Source organism: Polypterus senegalus, chromosome 1 (assembly GCF_016835505.1).
Source record: "Polypterus senegalus isolate Bchr_013 chromosome 1, ASM1683550v1, whole genome shotgun sequence".
Classification (NCBI taxonomy): domain Eukaryota; kingdom Metazoa; phylum Chordata; class Cladistia; order Polypteriformes; family Polypteridae; genus Polypterus; species Polypterus senegalus.
In genome coordinates this window covers 321,408,911-321,423,944 of record NC_053154.1, presented here as the reverse complement: position 1 = coordinate 321,423,944, position 15,034 = coordinate 321,408,911, and the positions used below count along the sequence as shown (strand labels likewise).

At 40.0% G+C, this 15,034-nt stretch overlaps 1 protein-coding gene across 1 annotated transcript in view; it reads left to right on the top strand.

The window, feature by feature from the left end:
• Nucleotides 1-15,034, top strand: part of pdzd8 (PDZ domain containing 8) — a 277,412-nt gene that overhangs the window by 160,712 nt on the left and 101,666 nt on the right. The window contains exon 3 of the mRNA XM_039737116.1: nucleotides 2,844-2,946. Coding sequence (XP_039593050.1) covers nucleotides 2,844-2,946 — 103 coding nt within the window. The remainder of the gene's footprint in view (nucleotides 1-2,843; nucleotides 2,947-15,034) is intronic.

Here is a 15,034-nt window from a genome sequence, read left to right as displayed (position 1 = left end):
AGATCAGACAGTAGATTATTAATCCTTACCATATCATTAACGCCATGACTCACTATTATGTATCAGAATAGTCCGGGATCAGCTTTCTTAATTCCTTTTCTGCTTCTTCCTTGCTAGCGAAGACATAGAATTGACCCTGCAATTCCACTTTCAGTTTGGCCGGATACAAGAGGCTGTATTTGACGTTGGCTTGCCTTAACCGCTGTTTAATATTGTAGAAGGCTGCGCGTTTAGTAGCAGTTGCTGGAGAGAAGTCAGGGAAGATACGAATGGGGTTGTTTTCATATATAATCTCTTGCTTGTTTCTGAGGAGTGCCATCACCTCTAGCTTAAATGACAATCTTTCAAAGCGAATAATAAAAGATCTAGGGCTAACGGTATTCGATCTGCGTATGCGGTAAGCCGCTGCTATCTCAATCTGGTTTAAAGTCCTCCCCGATTATTTTAGAAAAAAGTTCAGCTGCGAATTTCACAGGGTTTGATCCTAATGTCTATTGGACAATAAGAGATGCAATAGATTCAGTGCCATACTGTATGTTAAATTGCCGTCACCCCCACCAACATAATGTACAAGCAGTTTTGTAAAGGTACTGTATATGTTCCTTTTCATAACCCAGTGCCACATGAGTATAGTTGCCCAGCTATTCTTCTGTTTTCATTAATAGTTTACACTTTGTGCCAATTTCTGGTCCATGCTTTGAACTTTGGGAGGAAACTCAAAAACATGGCAGAGATCATGCATAATCCACACAGAAAGCAGCCCAATTGGATGCTGAGAGATACATCTCTACACTGGGCATATTTGAAAGAGTTTAGAAAACCTCCATGAGGAAATATCACATAACATCAACAAAATGAAATATCAGTTAAAAACTGCTGTAGCACAGCTTGCCAGTTTTTAAGAGATTACAGATTAATTCACCGATTTGTATTCATATACATGTGAGTGTTCATATATAGGTCACAAGAGGGCACTAGTGCTTCACAAAACAAAGCCGTGCTAGCCCTGTGATTTTACTGTATGTGGGCCCTGCTGCCATCTGCTTTGAGTGCAGAAAAGCATATTATTTGTGTTGTCAAAGCTTTACACCCCTCCATTGTCTAAACCAGGCCCGATGGTTTAAAGTGACAGCAGAGTAAGATGAGGTGACCAGATGCCCATTTTTCCAGCATCTGAAATTTAGGAAAAGCATGAGCATGAATATTGAATATAAATAGCACAGCAAAATGCCCATTTATTAAAATGGGCACAATGGTACAGTGGTAAGACTATCTGTAGCGATCATATCATGCATTTAGGGACCACATATCACGGGATGTGCTGGTCCTTAACATCCCTCTTTCTTGTTGCTATTGTTGGTTGGACATTGTTGCCCCCTTGTGGACTTCAGAAAAGATTACACCCAATGATGGACTCCACACAGTTTCATTTTATAAATACAGATGAGAAAAAAATAAACAAAATAATTCACCCTTTCATTATCAAACCTGCTTAATCCAGTCACATGACAGTATTAGGGAGGACGCAGGAACCAACACTGGGCAGGGAACCTCTCTGTTTGCTCTCAGTGGACCTCTATAGAGTCACGTGAAGAGCAAAAGTGACATTCTGTGAATGAGAGATTTCAGTTTTTTGATTTTTAATAAATTTGCAGACCTTTCAGAAAGCACATTTTCACTTTGTCATTATGGATTACTGAATGGAAATTGATGGTCAAAAATGGCAAATGTGTCCATTTAAATCTACAACCCAATAAATTGTGCAGAAAGTGACAGGGTCTGATATTTCCCTGAATCCACTTTATTATATATTATTAATATTAATTGTTAAAGTTATATTGATTATTGATAAGGATGATGATACACCACTGCATGCAAACATCCATCCTCTAATTCACTTATCCACTTCAGGGATGCAGCTGTGACCTTCTCCATTTGAAACTGGGATTATTACTAGTAAACTTTTGTAGACCAATGTGCAGTAAACACTTTTATACCATTTTGCCTTTACATAATATGTATGCGCATACATACAGCATAAAAGAAGCAATAGTAATCAGTACAGTACATTACAAGGGTCTAAGAGAAAAATATCAGATGAGGGTGAGCAGCTAAAATGACTTATAGGCAGGGGGCGCCACAGTACTGCCTGGATGTTCACCAAACCTCTCGGGTCAAAGCTTCACAATGCCAAAATCCCCAGTCAGACCACATTGGGTGTCTTGAATTTCTCACAGACTACTCAGCCTAAGCAAGGAGTTTGACACCACACCTTTGCACTCGTAAAGCAGTACTGTGGTGGCACCAGAGTTTCACCCCAGAGTTTTTTGTAGGCAGTTGTTGAGATAGCAAGAAAGGCTGACATTAAAGGATATTGGGCTTCTAAGAGATTTGTGCACTCTAGACAGGAAGTCAGAACACTTGGGTTCAGAGTAGGGAAGGCTGTGAGTTATCAGGAAATCAATCAGTGATGTGCATTTTGAACTTTAGGTACTCTGGTAAAAGGTGGGCTATGTGTAGCATCTTTGGAGTCACCTTGCCCCATTAAAGACACTGACTGTGTGCTCCATTTACTTTATAAAGATGATTTGTCTCAACAAGTGCACCCTTGTACTTTGAAACATATTTTCTTTCTCTTCATCACCAAGCATCGGTGTCCTGGCTGCTTACTTTGACGTTTTTTTTTTTTAAATTTAGTTCAGGTCTTTGAAGATGTTTAGAGAAGAAACCTCAAGCCTTGCTTGACTTGTGGAAAACCAGATGAGAGGAAATGCCGGCATGTCCATGTCTACATGACTGCAGCTTATTTGAGTTTCTGTCTTCTTTCTCTTTCTTTCCTTTAGGTTATTTATCCTGGGGTCATACGATCGGGAAAGTTACATTCATTGCACAGTGGAGCTGAGCAGCAGCGAATGGAAGGAAAAGATAAGAAGTTCCATCAAAACAGTAAGTTTCATGTTTTTTTTTCTCTTTGGCCTTGACTGAGGAGTTTACCCTTTTGGTTGTATGGGCTTGTTTTAACTCTCACTAGGGTCTTTGTCGATACCAGAGTCTGTTGATATAAAATGTAGTGATTTTCCTTGGTTGCTTATCCTGCTCATTGTCATGGGGTTTTGGAGCCTGTCCCATCATAATCAAGCACAAGACAGGAACAAACTCTTGATGGGGTGGCAATGCAAACAAACAAAGAGAAATCCATTCATTGTCTATGCTGGTTTATCAAATTCAGAGTCCCCCATACCACAATCTTGGAATGAATCAGTTTGTATTGGTGCACCAACAGAGGGAATATTAGAATGAGTTTTTTTTTTTTTAGTTAATCATAAGAAGATCACAACATGCTGTTGAAAATCACATTGTGAACTTTGATCGTGTGGCACAACCAATGACTTAGTTGTAGTACTTTGTGGCTCACTAAGACTACCAGCATGACTAATGATGATAACTCGCCAGTCAATTGGTGGGCTTTTGTGACAGCCAGGGTGGTAACAGCCAGAAAGGCTATGGTAACTGTGATGAGCAGAAAAGCATCTCAGAATGTACAACATTTTGAACCTTGAGGAGGACGGGCTAAAACAGCAGAAGGTCACTCCATGTTTGAGAATGGGAATTAATAGCAGAAGGTCACACTGGGTTCTAGTCCTGTATCCAAGAACAGAAAACTGTGCCTCCAGTAGGCACATTCTCACCAAGACTAGACAGCTGAAGACTGGAAAACTGTATCCTGTCAGTGTGGCCATTCTCCTCTGACCTCTATAAGCAACAAGGTGTTTACATCTACAGAACTGTCACACATTTGATTGTTTTTGTTTATTGTTCTACTCTTAGAAAGTGTTGTGTGTGGAAATCCCACAAGTTCAGCAGTTACAGAAGTAGTCAAACCACCCTTTCTGGCACAACAATCATGCCACGGTCAAAATCACTGAGATCACATTTTTCCCTATTGATAAAAAATATGACTTAAGATATTGGGTTATGTGATTGTACTTTTTAGTTCTTGTAATAATTCTTGCAGCAGCATTTTAAATGAACTGAAAGGTGTATAAAGGATGATTTGAACAGTCAGCAAGGGTCTCCAACCTTTTTTTCCCCTGTAAGCTACTTTTACAAAATGAAAATGGCCAAGAGCTACTCATGTTTTCTAACACTTATTCTCATAGCGTATTTCAAACTGAATATTGACAAAACTGTTGGTGTCCACAACTCAAATTTTGCATTAAAACATCACAAAAAAAAAATTTAGTTCACCTGCAAATGCATTTTGTATGTCTGTATGCATTTTCTAGTGTATCTCATACTATTGAATTAAAACATGAATGCTATCAAAACAAAACAATGAAATTCTACATACACAGATTTATTCATTTTTCATTTTGTTCCATGTCACTGTTTCACTTTACTCCAGTTGTTTAGTTAGTCAGATGACAGGCTCTGCATGGAGTCAACAAGAGAGTGTAGTCACTTAGGTTCACTCTTATGGAGTCATTTCAATGTTCGTCTGTCAGTCTTGTTCTCAACTTTGATTTCATGACATTCATGACTCACAGGGGTATGGAGACCCAAACAAAGCAGAAATTTTCAGAGCTGCTTGCTGAAGATTTTTGTAGATATCTGGCTCTACTAAGCTCCAGAAATGCTGAGAATGCTGTTGAGACTTTAACTGCACATTATTTTGAAAGTTTACTAATATTTAATATATAAAATCCAATGTCTCTCTCTCTGTATGTCTGCCCGCTTTTCACATGAGAACTACTTGGATTTGGATCAGGGTTTTTTCTATAATTTGCTTGAACATTCCGGTTGATTTTGCGACTTCTCTCATTTCACTATATTTCACCGTTTTTTTGTTTTTTTTGTGCGAATCCGAGATCAAGGCAGCGGGCCAAGGGGAGGGGCCTTATTTACTCACTCGCCAGCTTTGGGGCGTGTTCCTTAACTCCGCTTAGCTAGTAAACAAGAGAACAATTGATTTCAACTTTGTTTGATAAAGTGTTACTTAGGTCTTGATGAGTTTGAGTCTGGATATTCTCTTAAGTGTATGCCATATTGAAACAATAGATGGCAATTCAGATTGTGGCTCGTGATATGATTTTTTGTATCACCCACTCCTAATATGACTAAATTTTCAAATTAATGTAGGATTCATTAACCCATTTGACGGGCTTCTTGGAAAGGCTCACGGGCGACATGTTGGAGACCCCTGGTGTATAACATAGCAGACTGAGATTCTTACTGCATATATCTCATAGACTAGCAACATTAGTAGTACAGCAACAACACTCAACAAATAAAACGTGGACACTAAATATAGAATCTAATGACTGATACTACAGAAACTATCATTCATTCAGTAGTCAATATGAGCAGCTTATTGCCTGTTGATTAATAACTATCTCTGAATTTTGTGCTGTGAGTGCTAATGGTTCTGAATGGGAAGGGAGAAAAGTGAATGTGCGAGATTGCCGCACTCTTTAGTAGTACTTCACCACCCCCTGTAGTGCCCTACAACCCTGGACTGAGTAGGTGCTATACCAGGATGTTGTGTGGCCAGCAAGGACAGATTTCACTGCACTCCTGATCTTATATACAGACCTCCAAGCTTCTGCAGACATCTGAGAAGATAGATAGATACTTTATTAATCCCAAGGAATCTAAAGATGTTGGTAACCCTTCTAGACAAGTGGCCAAGATATGTTGTGCCTACTTTAGATCATCAGTGCAAATAAAGCCAGCACACCCTATCCACAACATTCCCTCCGATATCAATGTCCTTGTGGACTTTCTCTTGCTTTGTGAAGTCTATAATTCTATTCAGAAGTGATAAGCTTTGAGGACATATGTCTGTAAAGTCATCGTTACTACACAATTTTGTTAGTTTTTAAAATAGGTTTGCATGGGATGAGATATGTCTGGAAAAAGAACAGAGGTTGGCGTGCCTTCTACAGTTATGCAGTGTTGTCAACTCAAAACAAACTCCTGCGTCATAGCTACGTAACTATTGCTCCTCCCCATAATCTCTAAAATCCTGGGGGAAATGACAAATAATTACTGGAATATCGATTCACACAGGACCAGTTTAATCTGGGATTATTTTTTTAGACTTTTTATAAAAGGTAAAAGGCTACATAGTCAGTACAGAGGGATGTGTAAACACGAAGTTACTGACATTAGTGATTCAGACGGGACTAAAATTACAGAGGTCCTCCGGAGGTAATCACTATACCCTAACACCTGGTGTAAAACTAAACCCATCTAAATAGGTTGTAAAACCAGCTTCTTGGGTTTACTGACATTAAAGGAGAGGTTGTTGTCCTGGCACCACTGTGGCAGATTTATGCTCTCTGTTGTGTGTCATCCACTATTTAATGGTGGTCTGGCCAAACAGTCATAGCTGGAGGTTCAGCACAATATCCTGGGGGTGACTATGTTGAAGATCAGAGTGGAGAATGGGATGCTGCCCATCCATACATGCCTAGAGTCTGACAGAAATTCGAAATTGAATTATGGAGGGTGGCAGCTGGTGTCACATGTGGTGATTCAGCAGTGTTACATTAAACAGGACCCTGCCAGGCTAGGATGAAGTGCAGTGAGTGCTGTCACTCTCTTTCCTTTGTCCATTTTTCCATGTTTGTTCAGCTCCTGTTTTCCAATGACACATATTCTTCATAAGCATATATAAAGGGGGATGCTGCTTTACTTAAGTTAAAATCCATAAAGTTGATTGCTGGTCTCTGCCATGAGTGGAGAATTACAGTGATTAGGGTGAGAAGGGGACATGGGGGCTGTGAGGCCGGGTGTGAACGCACTTGGACTGATAGTACGAAGCAGACCCCCTTTAAATGTTTCCAAATCCATCGGGCAATTTTCTTCACATTGGCTCAGGTGTGAAAATGTTGTCCTGAATGTGGCCGAGAAGGTCAACAAATTCTCCTGCTGATAGAATTTCATAAGATTAAGCCTGGCAATCATCACCTTGTCATGCTGAGCACTCGCCTTCTCTAGACTCCATTATAGAATTGCTTCATATTTGAAATTAAAAAGGAGAAAAGGCTACACTTACTTGTCATTTGCTCACACGACTGATTTTTTTTTCCCCCTTTAACAGATGCACACTGGAAAATGATGGCAGATTCATTTTGATGATAGAAATGTCAGTGGTGTTTACCGTATTGCTGCACTTGGCTGTAATAATTTAAATTACTGAAAAGTGCTAATGCTTTTGTTTGTCTGGGTAGGTAAATGTCATCTGGCTCGCACAAGCACATTTAGGATGATTATGCTTCAATTGCTTTAAAGCTAATTTAATATCCTACCAGCACCGGTCATTGGGCGCGTTCAGTCGGTTACTTTGCTTGTCACACGCAAGGCATCCTTCAGCTCTCCTTAACATCTCAGATCTAAATAAAGGCAGGCACCCGAGCAATGCCAATATGTCATCTAGCCCTGGATTCAAAAGGCTAAAAGGCAGGGTAGTGGGGGAGGCAGAAGTGGGATTTTTCAAAAAAGAAATGTGTGGTTTAGTGATTAGCCCTCACTATCAGTCCCACTGGAGAAGTGACAGAGATGACCTAACAAATCTAAAACAGGCCGTCATTCTGAAGCAGGCCTTACCAAACTCTGTCCTTGTGCCTCTTACTGGCTGCTGGTTTTCATCATTTATTCAGTGTGTCCCATATCGCCCTCTCCCAGCCCTCCTCTCTGGACTCCAGCGCTGAGCCGTCCGCCGCCAGGCGCATTCTGACAGAGAAGTTTTATTTATTCGTCCAAGTGACTGTCACGGAAACTGCCACCTTCTAATTTTTTTTTAATTGTCAGTACTTGATAATAGAAGAGATGAAGAAAACAGATTTTCGTCTTTCTACTTTTTAACTGCGCTGAGCTGTAGAAGAATGCCTTCAGCGGCGAGGGGTTGTGACAACAAAGTGGACGCTGGAAGGCGCCAAATGTCGGGCTGCTCTGCCGGGTCGACAGCTTTGCAGTTTCAGGCGGCGTTCTCTCTTCTCACACTGTTTGTGACACTTCAAGTGCCCTGTCGGCTCCTTGGACAGTGGAAATCTTTGCGAATGAGTGTAATCGGCGCCATCGAAGCGTGACTCTTGGTAAATTACGGTGCACGGCTGCTTACTGTCCCTTAAGGTGAGTTCGGGTCATTAAAACCCCACAACATTCAAGGTTGCATTTGTGATGAATTCTTTTAAGAAGATGGAGGGTTTACATCTAAGAAGATGTACCGACCTCTTCATGTAAAGTATTGGAATTGTTTGGACCTTCTGCCCGTTACGCACAGAAGGGCAGCGTCCACATTTCTCAGAATATTTTTTCTCTTAAATCACAGGCACGTAGTGCAAGGTTGTCAAGCAGGTAGTTTACCCGTAACCACTACAGTAGTACTCAATGTATCTTTACTTCTTAAGTGTTAATGTTTTACTGTTTAATAATTTATACACTTCTTATATATCATTCAAATTATCTTATGGAAATGTTTTTCTGTTTAATAATTTATATGCTTCTTATATGTTCTTCAAATTCTTTTATCAAAATGTTTTACTATTTAACTTATTTTATAAATACTACATTTTATTTTTTTCCTTTGCACTCAGTGAGCGAAGCCACTGGGTAATCAGCTAGTATTTTATATAATGCTTTTTAGTGTGCACACCATTACAAAGCAAAGTGCCCAGACTATGTAACACACAATTATTTGTTGCAAGGCAAACATTGGTGTGGCTACACAACTAAACTGGAACTTGGTTGAGTTCTCAGGGTCATTTTCAGCTGAACATACCTGCTGATCTTAGAACAGAACCCTGGAGTGGCCGTTTAATTCCTGTGAACTCTTTGGTGTTCTTCAGGCAATTCCTGAACCCAAATCACCACCAAGGAGGCCAAACAAAATGGTGTTTTATTATATAGGGAGCAGTGGCAATGCAAGATCATAGAAAGTACAAATGAAAACACAATCTAGTAGAGCCTTATACACCCCCGATCTTTGCCATACAAGTGGTTAACTCTACATGGAGTGGCTACTTCACTTTCCCAAATGTACTAAACATCAGTCTTTTGTTATCACTCTGCAAATACTTCAAGCCTTTTCTTCCACACGGGCCTGTCATCCTCTCACCAGTTGAGCCCATGCCTCATATTCTGTTCCTGAAGGAGATAGAAAGTGTAGCTTTGCGGCCCAAATCCCAATAAAACAAGTAAAGGTTAAAGATGATCCCAGCAGCCGTGACATCTTAGTGTCCCCAGTTGTTGAGGTTTTACCCACAAGGTTAAGCTTTTGAAGTGGCCATCCCAGTCTCTTAACCCCCATTGAAAACCTGCAGGGTGAGTTGAGGAGGAAAGTTTGTAAATGTGAACCTCAAAATCTGAAGGATCTACATAGATTCTGTATGGAGGAATTGCATCAGATCCCTAGCTGCAAGTTGTGCAACATTGTTAAGTGTTAAAGGAAAAGACAAATGGCAGCTGCACAGAGTATTAAAAGAAGGGGCACATTGTGGTACATTGGTCTCCGGGCTAGAAAAGGTCCATAGAAGAGTGACTAGGCAGATTCCATGGCTACAGGGGATGAATGAGGAGGAAGAATTTAAAGAGCTGAGCCTTTACAATTTAAGCAAAAGAAGATACAAGTTTGTAGATGATACCAAGGTAGGTGGATTGGCAGATAATTTGGAATCCATTAAATCATTACAGAAGGACTTGGGCAGGTTTGTGGCAGATGAAATTTAATGTCAATGTAGGAAGAGTAAAAGTGTTAGGTTTGAATACGAAATGGGAGGTCTAAAAATAGAGAGTACACTTAATGAGAAGGATTTAGGAGTCATACTGGACTCATCACTATCAACTGCCAGACAGTGTTCAGAAGCCATTAAGAAGGCTAACAGAATATCAGGTTATATAGCGTCTTGTTGTGTGGAGTAAAAGTCCAAGGAGGTTCTGCTCAAGCTTTATAACACACTAGTGAGGCCTCATCTGGAGTCCTGTGTGCAGTTTTGGTCTCCAGGCTACAAAAAGAACATTAACAGCACTAGAAAAAGTCCAAAGAGGAGCAACAAGGCTGATTCCAAGGCTATAGGGGATGAATTAGGAGGAAAGATTTAAAGAGCTGAGCCTTTACCGTTTAAGTAAAAGGAGATTAAGTGGTGACCTTACTGAAGTGTTTAAAATTATGAATGGAATTAGTCCAGTGGATCGAGACTGTGACTTTAAAATGAGTTCATCAAGAACACAGGGACACAGTTGGAAACATTAGGACGTTTTTATTTACACAGAGAAACACAGACACTTGAAATAAGTGACCAAGTAGTGTGGTTGACAGTAGGACTTTAGGGACTTTCAAAACTTGACTTATATAGTTGTGCTCTATATCAAGCAAAACTTGATATATTTTTTAGAAGAATTAAATAGGACTGCCGTGCTTTGTTGAGCTGAATGATCTGTATTCTAAGATATAACATTGAGAAAAATATTTACCTTATGGTAACAATTTCATTATTCTGTTAATTGTTTTATTTTGGTTAAACCTAGATTTCTGTTAATATTTCGCATGAATGATCAAGAGGATAAATAATAAAGAGTTTTTTTCAAAGCCCATTTTACATTTATTTACTAAGGGTGCTATTATTAGTCGAGGGCATTGTAGAGTAGAGTATAATACAAAGCAACACATTTAATATTGCTGTCATGAGAAACTTTAAAACACAATATATAATATGATATGTAACCACAAGAGGGGGCCACTGAGCCCCAAACCTCAGACACAGTAATACCCAAAACAATTGCAGGTTCAAATAAAAGTGTTTATTTGACAAAAACACATTCTTCATAAGAACCCCAGCACAAATTCACCCCGTCATCCTCCAGGAATGTTGGCTGCTGCCTCCCTACTTTTACTGATCAAAGTGAGGTGGTGGGCTTTTTTTTTTTTTAAAGTCAACCTAGGAACTGATTCTGGTCCTTTGCCCAAAGCATTTCCGGGTTGTGTGGAAACAGGCAGTCCTCACCTGGCAGTGCCCTCAGTGCTATGTGAATAGACTCCAATTACCATGCCACCTTGCATGTGTCTTAAGCTGGACCAGCCTTGAGGAACACTGCCACCTGTCATGTGGGGGAATGAAGTGCTCCCCGGTAAGCCCGTTTACCCAGTCCTTCCATTATGACCTCCTGGCCAGATATGAATCCTTCAGTTATCCTGGCCAGAATGCCTGTCCTGTCCTTCCTGGCATTTTCACAGGGTAAATGACAAAGTAAAGGCAATTTGAAGATTATGCGATAGCCACAATGGATAGAAGCCGACGTGATACAACATTGTGGTGATGGCTTATGGGTAGTTGGAACACACACAGCGCAGTGCTCTGCCATAAATCCAGTTGAAGCTGAGATAAAATGAGCATACACTCTTTGCAGCAGAATTGCATCCTTGTTGTACAACACACCAGAGTTTAATTTCTTTGGGAAATGGGAGTGAAACCTCCCAGAGGTACAGAGGGATGTTGGCTCACTACGAAAGTGAAAAAGGTTTAGTGTGAGAAGAACAAGTGTAACCAACAAAGCTCAATCTGGTCACCCTTCAACATCATACACACATCGACATGGCGAATGCCTTCATCAGAGAAGACCAACTGATTAGGTTGTCCACTGTTGCTGCACATTTGGATATCATCTATGGATCTGAACATTCCAGAGCAAATGGCGATTCATGGAGGTTCTGACCCAATTCCTGATATGCTATAAAGAAGTTTCATGTGTTTTGGAATGGATTGTCACCAGAGATGAGACATGGATCCATCTCTATGAGCTGGAAAGCAAGAGAGCATGCAGTGGAAACGTCCGTCTTCATTAGTAAAGAAGAAGTTTAACCAGCAGCCCTCCGAGTCCAAGAAAATCATGATGAACTCTTTTTGGGACATGAAGGGTTCTATTCTGATACATTTTCAGGAATGTGGACAATCAGTGACCAGTGCAATGTACTGTGCTATGCTTAGAGAGAATCTGAAACCTACAATTCACTGCAAAAGATGATAAATGCTGTTAAAAACACCCTAGCTGCTCCATGATGATGCATGTACCCATGTAACACTTGCAATGGTGGTGGCAATGCAACAGCTGCAGTTTGGCCATCTTCCACCTCCCCATACAGCTTTGATCTAGCACCATGCAACTGTCACATCTTTGGTCCACTTACAGAAGCTCCAAGCAGTCGCAGGTTCACCTCTTGTGATGAGGTTAAAGAAGTGTTGCAGACATGGATTCAGGAGCAGCTAAAAATCTTCTTCTCCCAAGGAATTAGTGGAAAGATAAGAAGTACATCAAGTGCCAAGGAGACCATGTGGAGAAGTGATAGAACTTCCAGTTACCAACATTAAAAGGTATGTTGCCTTTACATTTTAATTAGTTCTTTGTATAGAGCACAACTCAAAAATAGCACTCTAAACATCAGTCACCATCTTAGAGGCTTTTAAACAGTACAGATTTTAATACAAAGCAACGTTAATGTCAGAATTTAGAATCAAACTTTATTTTTCTTGCAAGGTATTTTACAAAATGCAACCAATCAGCTTTATCCGTCACTTTTAAAGGGTCTAATCCTACTAAGGCAGGGCAGGCTGCCATTTTAAATAGATATCATTTAGAAAAGGTCATTTACTCTTTATTCTTTGCATCTTGAAAATTTCTCTCCGATGAAAGAATGCAGAAATTGAGCAAATGCTTGTACTGGAGGGGGTGGGTTTGAAGCCGTTCCGTGTTCTTTGTAAGCGCACTTTTCCTTCTTGACCCTTTCATGGCGGTACCCTTTTCAGGTATGCAAAGCTCATTTCAAAGTCATCAAGCAATAAAATAAAATAAAGGAGAATGGATTTTCTTAAACTGAATCCTGACCAGACACAGAGGCTCTTTGGTGTTGTGAAAGTCAATAAGCATTTCCACATTGTTGCTAATGTTGAGATGCAGACAATTCTCTTTGCAGCAAGAGACAAAGTTCTCTACCTGACTCCTCTGTCTCATCCCCTTTATCAACAGACCCTATAAGTGCAGAATCAGCTGAGAATTTCTGCAGGTCACATGACCTGGTGTTATATTTCTAGTCTGAGATGTACCAAGTGAAGAGAAATGGAGACAGGCCTGTTCCTTGTGGTGCTCCAGTGCTGCTCACATTTGCACCAGAAGCACAAGTTAGTCTCACAAACTGTAGCCTGCCTGATAGATAGTCCATAGGTTCATCCCCCTGCGTTTACCTCTAACAGGGATAGCTGGATGGTATTAAAGGCGCTGGAGAAATCTAAAATCAGTCTAGTCTAACAAACTATAAGGTGTGAAAGCACATGTAAAGTACATGCAGGGATTGCTATAATACCCCAATGGGATGGCCAAAACCATTAAAACTCTTTGCCCATACATACGTTATTAACATGTAATTTGCTAAATTAAATATATTTCTCATTACAAAAAATCGCCAAATGATACTAGGTTTGAAAAAGTAGTTTCAAATGAAACAAAATTAAATACAAAAGCAAGTCAAATGCAAAAACGAAAAAAACGATCCAATAAGCAAAAGTCAAAACCAAAAATAGAGCCAGATTTAAAAGAAAAAGTAAAAAGAAAAATCCAAACAAAAATGGTATAACAAAATGGTGACATTTGAAAAAGGAAGCAGAAGCTTATCTGCCAGCATGCTAGCTAATGTCACAGTAGAGAATCTGTTGCACCAGGTACCTTAAGAAAGGCCCTTAACATAACACCTGAAGTCCCTAATGATTCTGGGGGAAAGTAGTTGAGCAAAATTACATCCATCCATCCATTTTCCAAACCAAACAGGGTACTTGAGATACTGGAGGCTTTCCCTCCCTGCAAGCATTAGATGGAAAGCTGGAACAATCCCTGTACAACTTATAAATAGCACCAGAAACCATAAGACAAGGGAGCAGAGTGCAAACTACAAACAGACAACAAAAGAAAATGACTGAAAAATAATGTCACAATCCCAGCAGGGGCAATTGATGAAATGTTTTTAGGACTTCTGGGGGACGCACACACCACCAAGACAATCGGCTTAATGTTTATGGCTTTAAGAAGTTAGAATTAAAACAAACGTGGCCAACCAAAAAACTGCACAGACAGCGACCAGATTTGCTTTTTTGACCCTGGTGTCACTGTACTGCATCTGACTGGTAACAGCCAAAATTACATACATTCAGTGAGGTCCAAGCATCGGCCACTGAATATCCTTTTTGTTATGTGTTTCGTCACTTTTGATTATGCTTAAACTTCTTACGTTGTGCAGTTCAGCATTTTGACAGATTTAGTGCCTTCTGACATTTAGTAGTGAAGTATGTGAGGGCAATGCCAGGTGAACCTCTTGTGGTTCACCTTGTATATTAACTTAGCTCAGATATTATAACTGTCATTACATTCATCTTATGCATGTATTACTCAAAACACTTAGGCTACATCCACATTACCATGTTTTAATTTATAAAAGGTCATTTTTAAACCAAAACAGTTTCCGTCCGCACTAGTATTTTCACATTGGTTACAAAAGTATGTAAGTGAAGTAGCCATTTACCTACAGTAGGCATGCATATACCAGTGGAAACAGAGCGAAGATGAGTCCTTCTTGAAGAGACACTGCCAGCGACAGGATTTATTGTAACACTGTGATGACTGGTGAATGATTTGACTTTGTGCACGTATGCAGCATTCAGACTGTACATGATGTGATTTAGATAAGTAACACAACAGTAGTCATGGAAAGCAGTTTCTCTACATTATGTCCACAATGTTGGAAATGGCTTACTTCTGTGAAGGGTGACCAATCGGAGAATGAAACATTGTAATAAGCAGTATCCAATCAAGGAAGGGCACCGTAATAAACATGAACCAATCAGAGCATAATTAAAATGTGCTTTTTGAAAAAGCAGCTTTTTCACCCATCCACACTTAAAAGTATATGAAGTATACGGATCTGGAGAGCATTTTCAAAAGCCTGCTTTGCAGAGGTTAAAAGCACCAGGGTGGTGAGGACGAAAGCTGA